This window comes from Chroicocephalus ridibundus, chromosome 11 (assembly GCF_963924245.1).
Source record: "Chroicocephalus ridibundus chromosome 11, bChrRid1.1, whole genome shotgun sequence".
In the NCBI taxonomy this organism is placed as follows: domain Eukaryota; kingdom Metazoa; phylum Chordata; class Aves; order Charadriiformes; family Laridae; genus Chroicocephalus; species Chroicocephalus ridibundus.
The window spans coordinates 12,953,814-12,972,490 of NC_086294.1; the positions used below are offsets into that span (position 1 = coordinate 12,953,814).

General features: G+C 56.5%; 1 protein-coding gene across 4 annotated transcripts in view; it reads right to left on the reverse strand.

The window, feature by feature from the left end:
• The window catches only part of ARHGAP26 (Rho GTPase activating protein 26), a 149,414-nt gene that overhangs the window by 120,984 nt on the left and 9,753 nt on the right, over positions 1-18,677 (reverse strand). For all 4 annotated transcript variants that reach the window (XR_010072866.1, XM_063348639.1, XM_063348638.1 and 1 more), the window contains exons 2-6: positions 6,624-6,719; positions 5,610-5,671; positions 5,095-5,166; positions 3,781-3,882; positions 740-850 (exon numbers count right to left, since the gene is read on the reverse strand). Coding sequence is in view for 3 of the 4 variants with exons in the window: in XM_063348639.1 (XP_063204709.1) it covers positions 740-850; positions 3,781-3,882; positions 5,095-5,166; positions 5,610-5,671; positions 6,624-6,719 (443 nt within the window). In the remaining variant the exon portion in view is untranslated. The remainder of the gene's footprint in view (positions 1-739; positions 851-3,780; positions 3,883-5,094; positions 5,167-5,609; positions 5,672-6,623; positions 6,720-18,677) is intronic.

Sequence of the window (18,677 nt, forward strand, 5' to 3'; positions counted from 1 at the left end):
TGTTCCTCGTTTCGCTTTCAAAACCTCCTGAACTGACCCCAAAGCCGAGTCTGCGCTTCCTTCCCCCAAAGCCAAGGCAAGTCCCTGCCCCAGGACCTCTCGTCCCCTCTGTCCCCCCTCCTCCCTGCATCCCCGAAGCCCCAGGGTCACTGGGAGAAGAGACAGGAGGTGCGGGAAGGCGCCAGGAGGAAGAGGAGACAGCACGCTGCCGTTCCCAGAGTTGTGCCTCTCCCAACCCCAAGTTACTCTTGGCTCAGCAGGAATTGTCTTTGCAAAGAGCTGCGGAGGTTTGGCACTTCCTAGAGGAGCATTAAACTACAACTACTTAGCACCTGAGCAAAGGTAGGTCTTAGAAACCTTTTTTTTTTTTTTTTCTCTCCCCGATTTCTGTCACTCCTGCACTCTTCCTCCCTTGGGAACGTTACAGTTCTATTTTTTTTTTCCCAATCAAGCCTATTTTTCTTTTAATTACCAGCAGGCCCCTCAGTCCAGCCCACCACGACAGAGATGTCTGCACAATAAAAAATGAAATATTCCAGCGTGCACATGGCCACCGAGCTAATGGCTCACATGGGTGCTTTCTCCCCCCAGATCTCCCTCAGAGAGGGGCTGTGGGGTAAGGCTGGACCCCCCCCTCCGCAGGGATGCCCCACCCCGCAGCCCTGCTCCCCACGAGTCCCCGCTTCTCTATGCAATCCCACACTTCTTGCAGGCTGAGGCAGCTTGAGCCCCCACTTACAGGTTCCACGAACTCGAACATCTTCCTCTCCTGGACCTCTTGCACCTTGAAGACATACTCCAGGGAGACTTCGTAGAAATGCTGCCGAACCAGGTCCACCTGGCTGTCTGCCTGCAAGCGCCAGGGAGATTAAAGAGGAAATATGAAGTTACTACTGACCGGCAGCGCTTGGCCTCGTGACCAGAGGACATCTGGGTCTAATGGGAACGCGTCCGTGCAGAACTAATTCAGCTTCAGACCCCAGTCCAGGGCTGGACAGATGGCACAGCGATTAAATATAAACCTGATTCACATGAACAGGCCCTTTCTTCAGCTGAAAAATGACTCATGTTCTCACCTCCCTGACAGCTGTGTAGAAAAGCATGCATTAGAAGCAAGAAAAACGAGAAGTCACTGCATACTTGACAATAAAAGGCAATTCTCTGCTTTCTGGAAAGCACCACAGCCGGAGATTGCCTGGAGCATCCTGGGGCCAAACTGGGCAGTGCACGCACCCCTCCACCCCCTCCAGCGAGCGTGTCACTTCGGTGGCTCAGCAGACAGCAATTCCCCTCTGCTTTGAAGCTAAAGTGAACAAAAATAGGGATACGCACTGAATGCCAGTGTGTAACAGTAACTTCATCACGCACAGAGCAGATGCACTAGAAGTGGGGTGAGGGACATGGGTATCCCCAGGCTGCCATCCCCAACACATGTTGCTGCCGCTTTTGCGAGTGACACTTTGCATAGAGCGACCCAGGGCATCACAGACGGCGGTGGTGCCCACAGGGAAGTCGGTCTGAGTGACCCATCATCCCTCTGATCTCAGCGTCACTAAACTCAGCTGGTCGAAGAGCCTCACCCCCAGCACAAAACGCCATCAAGCCATTGCTCAACAGGAGGCAAATTCTTCTGTCCCGGCCGAGGCCAGCAGGGAGTCCTCGCCAGCGTGACCCGCACTGTGCCCAGGCAGACCCGGACCTCCGGGGAGGAGGAGGATACGCCGTGCCGTGCACCCCGTCAGGGCTGGACTCACGGCTGCTCCCGCGCCCTGCAAAACCCAGTTGGCAAATACCCACTTGCATTCGAACAGCGGCTTACTCCTGATTTTCTGTGTGACACAGGCGTGAAATGGCCTGTTTTCCCCATGACCTGCCACCAGCATTTGTGCTGCGTGCCCGTGGTGCGCAGGCTGAGGTATTTAGCAAACTGAGTTCTGAAAAGCAGAAAATATGACGCAATCAAATAACTTTGGCGGGAGTTAAATGGCAGATTAGACTCTGTGTGTTATTTAATTGGTCAGCAGCCAAAGCAGCAGAAAATTCCCATGGCTTCCTCCTCTCCCCGCCTCGCCGCAGCAGTTGCCCTTGTGCCTGGTATCACCCTCCAGATGCAGACAGCAAGAGGAGGTTAGGAAATACAAAGCACCAAATCTCCCAGCTACAAACCCTTGTCTCTCAAGCCATCAGGGCATCTACTGAAGCTTCAGACTGCTCATAAACGGGTGGTGTTCACTTTCCTAAAATGCTCCCATACCTTTCCCACACACATCTGCCGTGGCTGCAGCCCCCTGCCCAGAGAACCCTTGGCAGGCAGGGACCACGGCGGGCAGGGACCACGGTGGGCAGCCCCAGGGGAGGTGCCAGACAGGCCAAGCACTCCCATGGACCACATCCACATTTCACACCCTACACACTGGACTGCTCTTTCAAAGGCACCCCCTCCTCCATGGAGCCTGAGCCACCAAAAATAATGTATGCTTCCTAGTACCCCAGGGGAAAAGGCCCCTACACCTGAACTTGGGAGCAGGCGCTGCTGGCTCCAGCCTCCTCCTGCCTTCGCAGCGATTGCCGAAGTCAACATTTAGGTGGAAGATGCCAGCAGATGGCACCAGCAGCCAGCGCTGCTCAACGTGCACCAGCAGCCGCATCCTGCGTGCAGCCACTACCTGCATCCCACACCGCATCCCGCACACAGCCACTGCCTGCATCCTGCACCGCATCGCAGCACCCTGCTGCCCCGGGCTCCCAGGTAGCCCCGCAGGGCTGTACTCTGGCCAGGGCATGGGATCACACCTCTGAAAGTCACTGCTACAACCCAAGAGCCACGAGTGGCTCCTCCCCTCCCTGGAAAGAAATCCTTCCACTCCTGTGTCTCACAATAGTATTCCAAACACAAACTACAACAGAGCTTTAAAGGGTTATTTAAAAGCCATGAGAATGGGACTCTCTGTCTTCTGGGACGTATGGGTGCTTCCACATGGCAAGGGATTTACAAACTCGGAACATCTATGCAAGGACAAAGCTGGCTTGCAGGCATGTCAACCCTGATTCTTCCCCTTTTCAACCCTAATTTGGTGGAAGATGATTATTTGTGCCACAGACGTATCTGCTCTCTTGAGTCCCCAGCTCCGCTGCGCACCGTACCCCCACCTGAGCTATGCCAGTGGAGGAAATACCACCTCTGCCCACCAGTTCCCCCAGAAACGGCTCAGCAACACATCAGCATCATGCCCACAAGCAAGGACGTGCACCCTGCAAGGACCAGCCCAGCTCCGGGCCAGTGCAAGGAATTCCAAATGTGGAAGAAGTGATTGAAAACTCAGTGTACTCATACAGTAAGAGCATTTGGCCCAGCAGCAAACTATGTCCCGCGTCAGCAACAGGCCCCTAAAGCAGTTTAAAAGCACTAAGCCTGATCGCTCCTCCCATGAAGCCCAAAGCCAGTGCAGCCACTTTCAGAGAGGGAACTAAAGACATCCATGATTTGTGCTGGCACAAGGGCAGCCTGCAGCAGAACCAGTTCCTTTCTGTTACACTCTTTAATTATAAACTGTCTCTCCTTTTTGATTGCTGTCCATTTTGGGATCTCTGATTTACTCACCAAAACAGCTCCGTCCCCTTTGATTACAGGAAGAGGGGAAAACCCACTACTCGCAGTCAGAATGAGGGAAAAAAAAAATGAGTTTACAGCCAGAAGAACCAATGCTATGAACTGCTTAACGCATTCAAAAAGCTCACCACAGTTACTGCTAGACACGGAAAACCAGAGGTTGCTCTCACCTCCTGAAGCTGGGACTCTTTCTTCTTCGAAGACAAGTTTAAGTGCTTTTCTAGGACACCACAATACTTCTCCGTCTCCTTGTCATATTTCTTTTTGGCATCCTACAAAACAGAACCAAAAGTGTGACGCTGAACACAATGGCCGTGAGGATGCACAGCATCCCTACAGCACGGTGCAGGACTGCAAGCACCAGGTGGGAGCCAACCCCCTTCTGCACAGCACAAGACGGGACCAAGGCCACGGGTCATAAACTGGAAGCGGGTGATCGTCGGGCAGCTCCAGGAAAGGGGCTTGGGCTGCAAAATCCAAGACTTTGGGGAGCCTCTCCTCTATTCCCAGAGCCCAAGGCTTGGCAAAAAATCCAGGTCCAGAGACAATGCAGTGAGGAAAGTGTTTGCTAACCAGCTAAGCAGCGCATCGTCACGACTTCACATCCCATCCCCTGCCACCACTCAGGATGATGACACAGTAATTTGGCTGTTTGTGGCAGAAGTGTTAAAGCAGGATGTCAACTCTTCTTTCGCACCTCTCGTCCCAGCCTCGCCACCCTGACACCCCAGTAGGAAATCCACCGACACCCACTAATAACCAGCTCCTTTCTGAAGGGCCCCTTTTTGACTTTTTTTTTTTGAGCTGCAGGAGCCCGGACAGCCTGGCCAGGCTGGGCTGCACCGCGGTGCCACCGCGGCTTCCATGGCAGCAGGGAGCGGGCACACCGCTGCCACGCACACACATGGTCCTCCGGGCTGGCATGAGCTTCTTGCAGGCAGCAGCAGGTTGTTATAACAACAGGAGAGCTACAGACTCTCTTTTGATTTCAGAACAAAGGCAGGAAAGAAAGGGGGGGCCAGGCTGTCTCACAGCCGCCCTCAACCACACCGGTGCTTCCCTGGGCTTGCAATGTCCGAATTCCCACACAGCCGCCCAGCAACACACTTGGGCTGGGGAGCACAGAGCTGGGGGCTCAGGCAACGGCGAAATCCTCTCAGATAATGCTAATTCTTGCTTGGAGTAAGACAAAAAAACTCGTTTCAACTGGCACGTGATTTTTGTCCCTTGGAATGTTACTTGGTTGTGGGTGAACTTAGAACACTGAGGCACTTTGCCAGGAGCTGGATCGTCCCCCATGTCCATCCCGCAGCAGCACACCACACCACCTCCTCCCATGCCCATGCCCAGCAGGACCCATCCCTGCAGCGCTCCAGGTCCCGGCCACCACCACAGCCGCTGCCAGGCGGCTCTGGGCTCTGCTCCCGAGCCCGAGCAGGGGCTCCCGGAGGAGACAGCGGCTGGGCGCAGCAGCAGCAGCTTACCTTAGCAGCCCCGATCTGCTCCTTGCGAAACTTCTCCAGCGGCGTGATCAGCACCTCACTGGCGTTCTCGATCTAGGGGCGAAGACAGGCACAAATCACCCATCACCTTTTGCCCAGCTCAGCCCCAGACACCCGTGATGCCCAACAGTCTTTCATGCAGAAATCCTCCTGTAGCCCACGGAAACCCGCACGCTTCAGCCCCTGGCTCTGCGCTGGCTGCGGACGTGGGGCAGGCTGAGGGGCTTGTACCAAACCTGCTCCTCACCCAGTGAGCCCCACCAGCACCGGCGCTGGCCATTTTCCAACAGCTAAACACCATCACTGACGCTTCTCATGAGTGCCCCCCACCAAGTTCACCCTCCCCTCCCTCTGCTCTCCCCTGCAGCTCTGCCATGGGCAAGGGAAGAGGCAGTGGGGCTTGTAGCCATGGGTGCCACACCACCCACCGTGGGCAGAGCTGCTGGCGGCAGCAGCGGTGCCACCACCCACCCCACTCCCTGCAGACAGGGCCGTACCATGCGCATTCGCTCGTCCTCCAGGTTCCGCAGCACCGTGGCGAACTCCTGCAGAGACTTGGCTGGAAAGGACACACCCACAGGGGTTTAACATGGGTTAACAGCATTTCATGTCCTTTTTAAATTTAGAGAGAGACTGAACAGGCTTTTTTTGCTTGTTTGTGTTTTGGGGAGCCTGGGGGGTTGTTTGTTTGAGGCGTTTATCATCTTTGCTGTCTCCCCAGGAAGGCTTCCAGCTGCCTACAAAAGCAACTGGTAGCAGAGCATCCCCAGCACCGCGTTCCCACCTCCATCTCGATCCTGCCCTACCCAACGCCTGGCTGCTGATCAGCCCCACGGCTCAGCGCAGGCCCCAGCCATGCTCGGCGCAGGACCGCGGCTCACCAGCATGTGTGTTCCAGCAAGGGGACTTGGATGGGAAAGCTATTTTTGCTGAGAGACCAGGCACAAATAAATAAGCAAAGTTAAACCAGGGATAAAGCTCATTTGCTCTCCCGGCTCCAGACGATGTGCACAATAAGCTCTAAAAGTTCAGCTGGGGCAGAAGTGGGACGACACAGAGTGAAGGGCTGAAGCTGCTGCCCTGCACCACGAGGAGCTCCAAGGTGGAGCCGGGCTCAGATCGGGGAGTGCTGCCAGGCTCCGGCAGCAAAGCTGCTGCCCCGCTCCTTCAGATCACAGCCCCTTGGGGTGCATTTAGCCACGACCACATCTCCAGATTCCTGCTCTCCAATGGGAAAGGGCCGGATGATCTAGATGGTTTCAGATGCGACCAGTCTTCTTCTTTTCCTTTCTGTCAGGGCTAGATTTAGGCCAAGAAACAACAATTTATTTCCTTGGGAAGGCTTTGCTGATGCTGAACCAGGAGAAATATGCCATTTTCAGAGAGCAGGAAAGCACCCGGATAAAATCCCAGGCCTCTTGGCATCCTCGTGTGTCCTTCTCCCCCGTGCCCTGCTCAGCCTGGGGGTCTGGACCTTCAGGGCTACCCACGGCACCAGCCGCAGGACTCACCTATGCAGATCTCATCATCTGTTTCAGCGTCGCCGATGCAGCGGAATTTAAACTCATTGAGGGAGTCTGCAAACTTGCGCTTGGCTGCCGACAGGTCTGCCAAGAGAATGGGAGAGGGGAAAACGCAGATGTCAAAAAAGGAAAAAGCCCACCAACAGCATGATGCAGGTGGATGCGCAATCCCAGCCGGCAAGTCCCCATGGAGGGACCCATCCAACGGGGCCCCCGGCACCAGGGAAGCCCTGAGAGCCCTGCCCTTCTCCTGCACCCTCCCCAGGGACAGGGCTCTGTGGGGTCTCTGCCAGCACCCACCAAAATACACTACAGGAGATGCAACCTGAAAACACCATGAGAACCATGCAGGAGCTCAAGCCCGGTGCCACAAGGCAGTGGCAAACGGTGACGCAGGGCGGCACTGCCCCCCAAGAGACGGCACCTCTGCACTCCCTGTCCTGCTGAAGGAAGGCACCCTGTACGGGTGATAATGCAGAGGTTTATTGCTTTCCAAGCTGCAGATTCCCTCCGAGATCTGAATCCTATTAAGATCTTACTTGCAGTGACCTGAGTGGATCCAGGACTGGCTTTTCAAACCAGCCCGATAACCCTGCAAACGCAGACACACACGCTCCAGGTGCTGCGAGGCCACTGGCTTGGACGGGAACTTGTACTTGAGCAACGCAAGGGACTGCAGGCAGCGCTAGGAAGACGTAATGCTAATTCCCCTGTGCATTTCTTCACTCGAAGTCCAAAAATTCAGTGGTTTTTTAACTTTCCAAGCACAGGTGGAAAACATGCGTGTGCACAGAAAGGCCGTTTCCTCCTCTCCGACACCAACAGCCAGAAGATAACCGCAAAAGAATTCAAGTGTTTTGCTTTCCCTACAGGATAAGAGAATTTAAAGCTTTCTCCACGCATTAAAGCCGTTCTCAGAGCGTCTCTGCTTAGAGCCCTGGGGCTAATCCTGCCCACAGCTCAGTCCCGGCTGCCTTCACACAAGGGGTGCAGCTCACCCCGCACTCCTCCACATGCCCCTGGCCGCGGCGGAGCAGCCCCCGTCCCTCCCCGGGGCAGCCAGAGGGCAGGGGGACTTTAACCCAGTCCCCAGAGCCGGGTGGCCTCCTGCCTCCTCCGGAATAGTAACGCAGATGACGTTAATGACTTAAGGAGCGACTTCCTCTGCCACGGCTCCATGCTGACCATCAGCCACGCTCTCCCCGGCTCTCCCTGCTGCACACCGTGGCCTCACCGATACCCTGCCCACGTTATGCACGGCATGGACCATGCACAAACCAGAGTGAAGCCAAGAAGCCTCCAGAGCCAGTGGCATCCATCAGCAATGGCCCACAGCGCTTATAAATAGGCAAGGGAGAGGCAGGGGGAGAAGGAGATAATTCCCTGTGCGACAGCGATAAAGGAGGATCGCTGGCAGCCGCTTGCTGAACAGCATGGCCGGGCTGCAGGGGCGAAGCAGATGCTAAAATTAGCAGCAGGCTCGGCCAAAAGAGGAGAGAGGGGCACCCGCGCCATACCGCTGGGGACAAGCAAGGAGGCGGCATGGAGGGGCCCCATCGTCCTCCCTGTGCCACCATTAGACCCACCCACACTCCTAGCATCCCGTTTTCCTAAAATCTTGAACTTCTCATCTACATTTTGGGGAAAAGCCCCTCCAGTGGAAGCAGCCAAAGCTCACGGCTGTGCTGCATGGGGAAGGCAAGGCCCCTCCATGGGCCAGCTCAGCTCCTGAGGCTTCTTCTTTCCCAGGGCTGTGGACGAGCAAACCCAAAATCCTACAAAGGCTCAACAGAAACTTCTGCTTCCTCTCGTGCACGAGTAAAACCACCCAGACCCCGCATATGAGTCACTGCCGGGCTGCGAAAGCTTTGCTTCCAAGTTCTCCGTCTCACTTCATCAGTCAACCGCAACATCAGGGAAAACCACCACAAAACCAGAAAAATCCTTCTGCCTGAGCCACACAACCAGCTCTGGGTCTGGGCACCACTGGATGGTGGTCCTGGGCTGGCTGGGATGGATCCAGGGATGCACAGGTGCTGGCAGAAGGTTGCCGCGTGCTTGCGGGGACAGTGCAGCAGTGGCCAGCCCAGGGGTGCAGCCTGCGCCCGATGAAGCTTTCCTGCACCCATCGCGCCTCGTGGCTGCAGCACAGAGCACTGAAGATCTCCAGGGGCAGCAAGGAAAGCGCGGTGTCTGGCAGAGGCATCCTAGGAGGTGCAAACAGCCCTGCACAAGCTGCTGAAACACTGGGAGGGCAAGCAGTGGCCCTGCCACCCCAGGGCTGCAGCCACCTCAGGAGGGTCCAGGACACAGCCGCTGTGGAGCCACATATCTGCCCGCAACCAGGATCCGAGACAAAACCACACGGAGGAGGCACCGGCCGAGCAGGAGCAAAGCAGATCTCCATCCCACCTGCAAGGGAATGCCCACGTAGCTGCTGAGGCAGCCCGGGCTCCTCTGCCCAGCACACCGCAGCAGTGGTGAGTTGCCTTAATTACTGTCTCCGGTCAACACACGTTGTGCTCAAGTGACAGCTGCGCTGCTATCCGAAGCCCCGCTGTGCCCTCCCCTCCCCTCCAACGCAGGACTGTCCTGCCCCACAGCCCCCACAACCACGACTCATTCCTTGCCCCTCTGCAGCTGACCGTCCCTCAGCAGGGCTGCTGTCGCAGGCCTCCTCCTCATCTCCCCTCCCACCGCTCCCCACTCACACCCCCCGGCTGCCGGGGACAGGACGATCCCTTCGGAAAAGTCCACTTGACAGAAAACAGGCACACGCACTGCATGCCAGAGGTCCAGCTGCGTAGCTACAGCAACCAATAATCAAAATATAATGCCCTTTGAAAAACGATGTATCAGCTCGTTACTGTGATACAGGGTGACCCACTCAGCCCAGCAGCATTCCCCTGCCCTAGCACTTTACCTTCCTGGAAGATGGTTTATGACCTGAATTGGGTGCAACAGGGGAGAAAACTGCAGAACAAGTGATGTGGAAGGAGACATGACCACACAGAGGACAGAGGTACCTGCAGGAGCCTGTCCTAGCAAGGAGGAAGTTCATACAATTACAGAACCAAAGAATGGTTTGGGTTGGAAGGGACCTTAAAGCCCACTCAGTGCCACCCCCTGCCCTGGGCAGGGACACCTCCCACCACACCAGGTTGCTCCAAGCCCTGTCTAACCTGGCCTTGAACCCCTCCAGGGATGGGGCAGCCACAGCTTCTCTGGGCAACCTGGGCCAGGGGATCACCACCCTCACAGCAAAAAATTTCTTCCTAATCTCTAACCAAAATCTCCCCTCTTACAGTTTCAGAGTTGGAGCTGAACTCCAAGGTCTGATCCTGTTTTTCCCAGCAGCAGGTCGGAGAGCAGTGATCACAGACGCCCACCAACCCGCCCTGATCATCCCCAAAGCGTCCGGCATCGCTCGTCCGTCAGCATGGCAAAGCTGAGCATCGCAAAGGGCGCAGGCAGGGGATCTGCCTGCGGCTGCTCCCTGCCTGCCGCAGCTTCAGCAGTTCCTGCACAACAACAACTGAGCCATAGCTCTGCTTTATTTGTGAACAGCCCCTTCAGAAATGTTCAGTTTTGGCCATGCCTCAAACCCCCACGCCACGGCAGGGGACAGAGCATCTCACGGAGCCGTGCCGGCACCCAGCGTCCTGCCCTGGCGTGCAACACAGAGGCAGCCACTTGCAGGAGCGGAGACATACTCGGCATCCTCACCATCCACCAGATCCTCACCATCGGCCGCATCCTCACCACCCGCCACAGGAGCAGTGCGGAGGGGAGATGGCTCCCAGCAGGGCAGAAGGCAGGTGCCTGTACCTGGAGCAGCCCCAGTTAACCCCTTTGCCCATCCCTCCTCCCTCGTGCCCAGCTCAGGGGTCAGCCCACCTCTCCTCTGGTACCCCACATCTCTCCTCCCTCCACCAGCCAGGGAGCCAGGTAATTGCTGGCTGAGGTCCCAGCCCAGCCTCACACCTCCAGGCACCGGGGTCCCTCCAAACCTGGATGAAGCCCACGTTACTCCATCCCGCGGCCGCCCTGCCCCAAGGGATAATGTCACACTCCTGCTGCCTGTCCTCCGGGATCACCCCAGCACCCCTCCTCCTCCTCCTCAGCTATTGAGAGTCAAATCTTCTTTCTGGGAAGTGGCTGCTGTTACTGCAATGAGACTGAAGTGGTTGGTTTTTTACATAAAAGTCCCCTTCCAAAGGAATCTGGAACTATTGAAAAAAGACCGTTTATAGAAGGAAGAGGCTGTGATTTCACAACACTCCTCAATGCGTACAGCACACCGAGCACAACAGGGACGACCCTGTCCCAGCCAGGTCAGCAGCCGGTGCTGCGGAGGGGCAGCCCCGGGTGCAGGTCTCCTCCAGGGGCACGTCGCCGTGGGACAGGGCAGCCCTGCTCCCTGGGGCACAGGCCCCAGATCTAACGTGTCCCCGGTCCGCGTGACTCAGCATGCAGAGCTTCGGCCACTTTGGGGAAGTCACTGCCACCACAGTCCTAGCACAAGCCGCTCTCTCCTGATCACCAGCTTCCAGTTCTTTCCCCTGTTTTATGTTTCAGCTGGACATCTCACCTCTGTGCAACACCCCTATCACCCCCTCTCTTGGCGCTCAGTGTTGAAAACATTTTCAGGCCTTCCCAAAGGGACCACAGACGTAACGTGCGCTGAAACCTGAAAGCCAGGGAGCTTTTCCCTTAAATCAAAATTTCTAAGGGGCTGAGAAGATATCGCAACTCCTCCACCTGCGTGCTTTTCCTGGCTGGGATGGACAGCTGGGAAACGCTTCCACAGGACACAGCGGGGAACCATACAACATCAAAAGGAGACACCAAGAAGACAGACGTCCCCTCCTGCCCAGTCCCACTGCCCGCCAGGAGCGCGATCCCCTGGCCCAGCAGTACGTGTTTGAAAGATAAGGTCGGCCAGGGAAAAAGTTACACTGCTGCCTCAGAAAGTGGGGACTCTCCCCAAAGCTGACTTTGCAGCCAGCTTGCTATTTAAGCTGGAAAAAACAAAACTAGCGCTGGCTCAGCGGTGCTACGGGGCAGAGGCAGGAGCAGCAGGACACTGGGGGCGGCTCACGTTAAAGACAAACCTGCTGACGAGCCTGGGAGTGGAGGGTTAATGCTGCTGAAAGGGGGAAAGCAAAGGATGCTGATGAGGCCGGTTGCATGCTGCAAGGCAAGTTCCAGGGCTCTCGGTGTCTGACAGAGGCTGCGCTCACACAGAACAGTATTTCTACACTTCCTGCAAAGAATATTGCTTAACAGCCTATATTTAATGCTCAATTGGACAACAGGAACCGAGACTCCTGCCCCTTCCTTCCCCCGCGGCAGGGAACAGCAGGGAACAGCAGGCTCAGGCTGCGCATCCCCCGCAAGCCCCCGGAGAGGGACAGGGGGGTCCCCGGCAGGGCAGGAGCCCTCCTCGAGGGCCTCCCTGCCCGGCTGCCAACGGTGGCACTGCCTGTCCCCTCCCCGCAGCCCCACCACCCCAGGCGGGGTCCCAGCCCCCTCGCTGGGGAGGTGACCACCCTCCCACTGACAGCCACGAGGACAGAAGCCACCAGCTCCCCGCTCCTGGGTCTGACAAGTTTCTTAAAGCTTCTTAAAAAAGATCTGCAGCTACTTCATGATCCATTTTCTGCCTATTTTTTAAGAAAAAGCCTCCAGCCCTCCTTACAGCATCTGTGCCCTGGATGCGCAGCAGGGATGTCCTGTGAAAGAGCCCAGACGCAGGAGCCCAGAGAAGGCAGATCTGGGGGGTCACCCACAGAGACCCCCCCTGGCTGCAGGGACTGCGGGTCCCAGCACAGCCCGCTCGGCCACCCCGGTGGCACCTCCACAGCCCTGCACCTCCCCAGGACACGGCAGCCGGCACGGAGCACCCCGCGGCGGGCAGCGGCCAGGCGTGACGGGTAATCCTGGGAACAGCCACGCTAATCAGCAGCCAAAACAGCCGGATTACGGCCCGCCAAGGGTGCTTAGAAAGCGGCAATATGGTGTCTGACCCCGCGGCAAGCCCTCGGTGCTGGCAACAACCTGGTGACCTGGGGCTTCGGGCACGACGCCGGAGCAAAGCCGCCATGGGCTCATGCAACGTCCCACGGTGCTTGGGAATGCCCAGGGATGGGCGGATGGTTAAGGCTGGAGCTGGGAATGGCCAACTGGATCTGGCCCATGGATGCACATGAGCACTCACCTCGCCGCTGAGCGTGGGATGCTCTGACCAAACCACGGCCCCACAGCTCACACAGGAACCCAGCAACAAGCAGTCACAGCCACCAGCATCAAATTTTAGCCCCCACACGGACCCAGCCCATGCACCACTGGGGTCAGCACGAAGCACTGGGGCAGCGTCATTAAATGCTTGATTTGTTCCAAGAGGTTTAAATCCTCTCTCTTTGCGCTTCCCAGCGGAAGCCAGCAAAAGCCCCGCTCCTGCGAGACACCGCGGTCCTCTGGACCCAGCACAATCCCCAAGCTGCTTTCATACATAATTAGCAATGACTTGTTTATTAAATAACTTCTCCACCGGGCGGTTGGAGTTAATCAGTGGTTTAGGACAGGACTGCAGCTGCTGGCAGGTTCCCCCTCTGATTCATCATTTGACTAAATATATAAAACCAGATGAGCGGAGACAACCCCACCTCCGGCAGCAGCTTCTGCCATCGTGTTCGTGCACCAAAGCCCGGGGAACGGCTGCTCTGGCTCGGTACATGCTGGAGATCGAGGTTTGAAGGTGCCACACCAAGTGGGAGGTGACCCCAAGGACCAGTGCAAGGGGCGCAGTCCCTGCACTCGCCCTGATGTGGGGACAGCGTCGTTTCCGTTGCCCTGCAGCACCCTCAGACCCCATTTCAGTGCCTTTACCACACGCGCGGCCTCCAGCCAAAACACAGCACCAAGCCTCTTCTCACTGGAACGTACAGGGAGGCCAAATCCTGCCTCCCAAAATCCCAAAACTTCATTTCACTGCGGAAATTTTACAAATACATGTACCCTATGAACCACGCTTCAAGGGAAAAACCCAAAACTGCTCAGATGTGCTAAAGCACAAGAAAAACAGAACAATCTGTCTGAGATGGCCCCAAGATTGAAGACCCAGGAGGTGCCACAGCTTCTGCTCAGCCTTTTGCTGCGACCAGGGAGCACACTGCACTGCTGCCCAGCCAAGGCATCACCGTATGCCTCACTTCACACACTCAACGTGGCTTCAGACGGCAAAATGTTTGCCAGAGGGACAGAGAACCCATTGTAGGATGAATGGGACCATTGACTGGGCTCAAATAGCAGATCAGATTTGGGTAACACGGCAAAGACACGAATTATTTCCATGGTATTTTAAGAGATAAAAGTTCTGTGCTTTGTGAAAAACACACTCAGCCTGTGGAAGGACTGCCCGGCTGCATGGCTAAAATTATCCCCCCGCTGCCCACCAGCCCAGCGCCCTGCCTGGCCACGTCATCTTGCCACCTCCAAATCAATAAAGTTTGGGGTTCCCCGGGGAGCCTTGCCAGGCCAGGATGTTTTTGCAAAGCTTCCTGAGATGCCTGATGAAAGGTACTCAAGATCCATGGGAAACAAAGCAGGAGGGACCGCTGGGTCTCCTGGAAGGCTGTCTGGATTTCCAGGAAAATGGATGAGGTTTTGCGTCCCAGGGACACAAGGCGATCCTCACCCACAGCAGCCCCGGTTGAAGGCGAAGGGGAGCAGCGCAGCTGCGGGGAAAAGGAGGGTTTGCTGGCAGTGCTGGACTTGCCCTGTGTATTGCCAGGCAGGTCGTGCCAAGGAAGGACAGAGCAGCTTTAAAAAAATAAAGAGAAAGCAAGAAGAAAGCCCCTACCTGGCTTGTGGGCTGGGGCTCTTGCTTGCTTTGGAGAGACTGGGGAAAAAGCAGACCCTCTTCTCCCAGCGACCCCTCGCAGGGAAGGCAGCAACCTGCCCTCAGCCCCCCCTCCCCAGCTGCGGCCCTGGGCACCGGCTCACCCTGGTGCCAATATGCCACTTCACAGAAAACTTCAAAATCAGGAAAAACGTCTTTAGGGAGATAAGAGCTGTGTGGGACTCTCAGAAACATCTGGTCGCGGATGCATGAGGCTTCACAGGCTCCTGCCTGCTCCTCCCATCACCCGTGCTAGAAATGGTCCACACCTGAAATGCATGTTTTGGTAAGTGACTCGAAGGCAGCCCGTGGGGGCAGCTGGCAGTCGTGCTGCCGGGTGTCCCACTGGCACCGCTCAGCCCGGCGTGACATCCCACAGCGGGGCGCGGGGCGTCAGCAGCGCGGGAGGAGAGGAGCTCCTTCCTTTGACTCACGCTGCTCCAGCCACTCTTCTATTTCCTGCGGCCGCCTCCTGGTTTGAGGAAGCTGATGGTTAAGCTGAAGGGCAACCTCGCCCTTCTGCCCCCGCTTCTCTGACCCAGATCCAGCCCTGATCTGTCTGAGTTTCTGGACATTTTAGCCCAGTGCAGAGCCTGCTTTGCCGCAGTCGCCCTGAGCAGGGGCCTCACCACCTCTCTCCATCCTTCCTGTTCAGCTTTTCTTAGCGCTTGCCCATCACTTCCTATCACAGCGAAACCCAAACAGTGACTTTGGTGACTCAGATCTTTATCACACGGTGGCTGAGGCGCTTCAGAAACCCAGAACAGCTCTGCCCGTTCCCCTCTTCCCCATGCTGCTGGCAAGAGAGTACCTGGCCAAAGCAGCAGGGCTGGGTTAACGAAGCAGTTACCGAAGTAGTCCTCACCATTGCCAAAGGGACCCTCACTGCGGTGCCGGGGATGTGAACAACCGAATGGGCTCAACAACTTCTCCGTCCCTCTGGGCAAGGAGGATGTGGGGAGGCTCCCGTCTGTCCTGTCCTGCCCTATACAGAAAGTTTGGACTATTTTCCCTACTTGACCAAACAGGATTTTTCAGAAGTGAAGAGGAAGGAAAATGATAGAAAATAACCCGAGAAACTGACGAGCAGGCAGTGAGAGCAATGTGCAGGTGCTGGGTTGGTAGAGCACCGCAAGCCATCTCTACCTGTGGTCTGGACAAGGGAGAACATAAAACCCATGAATGATGCAAATGACCCCCGGAAAGGCTTCCTGGTTTTGGAGACACTGAGAAGACAAATGTCGGCAGCTGCAGGAAGGCACATCCTAAAGCGGGTCCTTGCTCCCAGCACGGAGCGCTGGGGCTCAGAGCAGAGCCCTCCCAGCAGCGGCTGACAGCCACCACGAAACTCCCGGGATGGTCTTTGAAGATAATGAACCCAAAGCTGGGTACCGACACCCTGGCAGGTGGCTTCCAGGCTGACTGTCACCATGTCGGGAATCGGGATGCTGGATCACCACGGCTGCCCTCCCTCCCACCCACGAGCATGGCACGGACCCCCCCGCACACACCGCCTGGGTGGCTTCCTGGTGCTTTGCATCAACATGGCAAGATCCCAGTGCCCCCACAGCCCCCCAGAGTATCACTGCCCATGGTTCGCACCTGGGGAAGGGGCAGCAGCTCACACTGTGGCACCAGGAAAGTCGGCATCTTCAGGGTGCCAACCCCACTCTCCCGCACTGGCCACGAGCAACCAGAGCGTGTCGTGCGCTTAGCAGCAAAACAAAACAAAACGAGATTTCTCCACTTCCCCACCCAACTACCATGTCTGGCGCTTTTCCCCGTGTTTATTTTTGTTCACATCCTGGTGTTGTTTCATGGCAGAACCCCCCAGCCCATCCCCGCTGCAGTGGCCAGCGAGGGCTGAGCCGGCAGAGCCTGTGGGGAGGGAGCTCAGGTGGGAGCAGACACGGTCTCCGAATAAAATCAAACATAAATATCCAACACTCAAACACAGAGGAGGGATGCGTCAAAACAGCAAACGCGGGCAATGGCTTAAGTGCCTGGAAAACTTCAGGGATGCAGTAGTGAAATGGAAAACTACTGCCCTGGCTGGCATTGCCAAAGGCAGCCGACTGCAGAGCAAAGAGTGTTGTGAGGAAGCAGCAGTGAAAATCCCCGTAGCTCAGCCAGGGCGAGGCATTTGGGAACACACTGCCGCACGGAGCGATTGCACACCTGCGGAGAGCCGCTGTCCCGCTGCTCCGCATTCGCTTAGCTGTAAGCCTGAAACCATGAAAGATATTCCCAATTTCTTCCAGGCAACAAGGAATTCACATAATGCATTTGCCCCACTGCCGCTGCTCCAGGCAGGTCGTGCGAACGCATCCAGCCTTAAGCCTACAAGTAAAGTGCCTCTCCATCATGCCAGGCAGGATGGAAATACCATGTTTTACTCACAGCTCCCCATTCTTCCCCCAGCTCCCTTACTGGGGAGCGCAGGCAAGTCCATGATAGTGTAATGCGCTGCCCTGATAATTATAATTTCTCCTCTGAGTCTCTTCCTTTTCTCTCCTCTCCAAAACCTGCAACGAGCCACAGAAAGGTGGCAGATTACTTTACCCTCATTGCCACAATAATTCATCGACTGGAGCCTGGAATCACATTTCATTAGAATAAAGTGCCCTACCCGAGACAGCTAATCGATTTAGAGGACGCTAATCCAGAAGAAATTTGCTCCTGACCGAGGCAACGACCAGTAGGGGAGCAGAAGGCCGGGCAGGGGTCTCACCCCCTCCAGGCAGGGGGTCCCAGCATGGGGGGTGGACATTGGCAGAGCCCCTGGCCAGACACCACACACCAAGGCGGGAGCAGATTGCCTTAGGCACTAGCCACGCATTTGGATTAGCTTGTTATTACATCTAATTAGTTAATAGCCAACCCGGAATGGAGCCGGCTTGATTTCTCAAGGGGCAGGCGCCAAAGCACCGGGGCACCCTGGGGGATGATGGGTCTCACGTAGGGAGGGGACCTGCACCCCATCCCCGCGGGCAGGACAGGAGTCCTCTCCAGCACATCATCGGCAGGCCATGGCGCATGCTGCCGATGGCGTGGGGCAAAGCCTTGTCTGTCCGCTCCTTGGCTTGGCAACCACCCCCGTGTGAGGGTGGCATCCCGAGGGGCCGGCGAGCCCGCAGCCGGGGCAGGAAAGCGGGGTCATCTCCCAGACCCTCGACAAGCAGTTTTGCAGCAGCCTGCTTCCTTCTCCTCCCAAGGAGGCTGCGGAAATCCTTTTGTCTCCTCCACCTCGGCTGTAAGAACAGGAAAAATCCCACCGTGCTCACAGGAACATCACCGGCAAGTGAGTCAATTTTTCCTGCTTTGGCAGGAAAAAAAAATAATAAATTAAAATCTCCAGCAGAGCCTGGGGAGGCACGCAGGGTGAGAAACGGGATGCATGGCCCAGAGCCCATCGCTGCCTTTAACCTGCACTTCTCCCAGCCTTCATAGCCACCGACACTGAAAGGACTGGGAATTCAATACCGGGAAATGCCTCCCGGCTCCCTGCAGGCCACCTTCACTCCTGCCCCGGAGCAGAGCCCCGCTCCTCACGGCAGCGCCAGCCTCCCTGCGTGGAAGGAGTGGAGCCCAGGGCTCCCGGGGGACCCCACCACTCCCCCAGGGACAGAGCTGGGGCAGGGCCTCCCCCAAACCCTGCAAGCGAAGGCAGAGCTGCTGCTGCCCCCAGCCATGCAGGGAAAAGCAAGGGAGAACCACCGAACCACTCTGCTCTGCAATGGGGTTTTTTTGTAAAACATTGCTAAGCAACCAGCACTCGGCGAGGGCATCGTTGTGGACAGATGCTGTTTCAGCTAGAAAAACTAAAAAAAAAAACAGGAAAGGGACGTTTTACCAGGCTGTATTATTAAAAAGGCACATGCCAGCTTATTTCACAGGTCACTCGGCCCGTGCAGAGAGCCCTTTACACCTCCCTCATCGAGCTACTGATGCAGGATTAGAAGCTGCTGAGAAGAAAAAAGCAGGTGGGTGCGCACACACGCACACACGTGCTCACCACACGCAGCATATTGAGGGCACCGGGGTAATGGCAACCAAACGCAGGTTACAATCACATCACCACACACAATGTCAATCCTGCAAGGCAGTGCTGCAGGTGCCAGACCTGGAGCTGGTACGGC